At 42.8% G+C, this 2,580-nt stretch overlaps 1 protein-coding gene across 1 annotated transcript; it reads left to right on the top strand.

The window, feature by feature from the left end:
- The first annotated feature begins 219 nt into the window (after positions 1-219).
- LOC147461477 (putative inactive cysteine synthase 2) lies at positions 220-1,686 on the top strand. The gene is made up of 7 exons (XM_086501027.1): positions 220-300; positions 398-525; positions 627-727; positions 814-828; positions 918-1,043; positions 1,168-1,325; positions 1,401-1,686. Exons 1-7 carry the CDS (start codon positions 220-222, stop codon positions 1,512-1,514), a joined length of 723 nt encoding a protein of 240 aa, XP_086357153.1. The 3' UTR covers positions 1,515-1,686.
- The last annotated feature ends 894 nt before the right edge of the window (positions 1,687-2,580 follow it).

The following is a 2,580-nucleotide window of genomic DNA, read 5'->3' as shown; positions in this document are numbered from 1 at the left end:
CACCATCTTCCTCACACTGATAGCATCCCTTCCTCGTGAAGCTTCCCTCATGTGCCTCGCCCTTTGTTACCATGGTATGCCTTTCTCCCTCTGCACACCCTTCAGATCCATAGCTGCGTCTCTTCGTGCCAATTTTGCTTCGTCTTTCCTTGCATTTTTTTTTGTTTTCCCAAGTGGAATTGTATCGGGGTCGCGTTCGCTGTTTGGAAGCAGGATACGATGCAGAGTGAGGGCATACCCGTGGAGGGCATCCATGACCCTTCCATGCAAAAGGAGAACATCACCTCCAACATCACAGAGGTGCCACACACACACACACACACACACACACACACACACACACACAGATGGAATCCTTTCTGTACGTATAATTTGTGCTTGGTGCTGGCTTGTGTAGCTAATAGGATGGACTCCTCTAGTGGAGCTCAAGAATATAGCCAGCAAAGAAGGAGCCCTAGCCCGAATCTTCAGGAAGCTAGAGTGGCACCAACCCCTCAGTCCTGTCAAGGACCACATCGCACTTCTGTAAGAATGCTTGTTCGTTCTTTTGTCCGACAACATGGCATTTGCGCCTGCTCAATTTTCTTTGGCAGCCATGCTTCTGAGCCTCCTTGTGACTCTCACAGTATGATTGAAGATGTTGAAAGGCGTGGATTGATCAAACTTGGGCTTACTACTCTAATAGAGCCCACTAGCGGAAATAATACCATCTCCCTGGCTTTTCTTGGTATCCATAAAGGATACAAAGTTGTAGCAGTTATTTCCGCATCATATCACTAGAGCGGCGCATGATTCTGCATGCATTGGGAGCAGAGATCTACCTTATAGGTTGCTCCTAATCGCCATTAAGCTGAATGTCTCCTTTGTCTCTGATGAGCGTTTTAGGATAGATGAATTAAAGGAACCTTTACTTTCAGATCCTGCTGTAGGGATAGCTGGACTCTTTGCTAAAGCAGAAGAGCTGGTTGCGACAAGACCTAACAATTACATGCTGAATCAAGCAATGAACACCATGAATCCTCGTGCTCATTTCCAATCAACAGGTTGGTACACCTAAAAAATCCTATGTATTTGTTGAGGACGTAAATATTGTCTCTATAGTCTTGCCGTTAATCCACAATTGGGCAAATATATGTATGTTTAGAAATTGTGAGTTTGATTAAGCAGGGCCAGAGATATGGAAGGATAATGCTGGGAAGGTGGATATTTTCATAGAGGGAGCAGGTACGGGCGGAACTTTCTCTGGAGCAGGGCAGTTCCTCAAAGAACATAACCCTGAGATCAAGGTGACGATAATTGAGCCGGTTGAGAGCCCGTGCTGTCTGGTATGTATCTGGCCTCCCTATTGCGAAGAGTTTGTGGTTATCATTCTTAGACTATGCTTTACAATTTTTGCTTAGGGGGCTGCAAGGGTCCACACAAGATTCAAGGAATCTGTCCTGGCTTTATTCCTACTACGGCGGATGTTAGCTTGGCCAATGAGATCATCACAGTCTCGACGAAAGAGTCCATGACTTATGCGTGTCAACTTGCCAAAGAGGAAGGCCTACTTGGCAGGCATTTCCTCTGGCGTTGCTGTTGCCGCTGCATTGAAGGTAGTTCTACACTCAGCCGAATGTTTGTGGAATAGTCATGGAATTTACATCAGCCAAGCTTTCAGATCATATCAAGGGGCAACAATGGCTATTGGAGATTGAATCAGGGATGCAAATTGGCATTATAGGTAGCAGATAATTAATGAGTTAATTGTTCTCTCTCTCTCTCTCTCTCTCTCTCTCTAAGTTCCATAGTTGCATGAAATTGGGAACGAGAGGTGGGAATCGGAGCAAAAACTAGGGGGAAAATATATATGCGAGTAGTTTGTTGTATATGCGAGTTGTCAAAGAAGAATGGGATCTGTAGTTTGGTGTATGCCATAGATACCCGCGAGCCTGGCATCGTAAATGTTTTCCTTTGTAAGTTCTGTCTAAAATGTTGCTATCACAAAGAAAGAGGCTTGGTTACTTGTTTCTATTGGTGACATTAGTGCTACTTGTGTTTGATAGTCCGCTTCCTCTGATGATGGCTCTTATATGATGAGGAGGAAAATGATGAGCCTCAAGGAGCTTCGGACAATCTTCTACCCAATCATTGGTTTTATGATTCATTGGTTACTGGTTCTTTTCATATGAAGTCGCTTTTGTTGCTCTTTTCTTGCTATTGGTCTCTAGACTCTGGTTCTTTTGTTAAAAAAAAGTTATTTAGATCGTTTATTCAATTTTCTCTTCAAGAGTTTTGGATTTGGTCCTTTGAATTTTAATAACCCAGCTTGATTGTAAGCTTTCCTTAAAGTGAACCGGAAACGCTTTTAGCAAAAGATTCAAATTTTGACCTAAAAACCACGAGACTTTTAAGTTTGCCTTTATTTTATAGTTCTAATACTCTATTACACATTGTTTGCAAAAGTTAAAATGAATAGAAACGTTTGAGTTTGGTACATGATATGTGTGTGAGAGAACTCACATATCTATTGCAATGTATATGTGTGTGTGTGTGTGTGTGTGTGTGTGAGAGAGAGAGAGAGAGAGAGAGAGAGAGAGA

This window comes from Adiantum capillus-veneris, chromosome 3, assembly GCF_014529385.1.
Source record: "Adiantum capillus-veneris isolate H3 chromosome 3, ASM1452938v2, whole genome shotgun sequence".
NCBI classification, from domain to species: domain Eukaryota; kingdom Viridiplantae; phylum Streptophyta; class Polypodiopsida; order Polypodiales; family Pteridaceae; genus Adiantum; species Adiantum capillus-veneris.
This window is presented reverse-complemented; position numbering and strand designations above follow the sequence as displayed.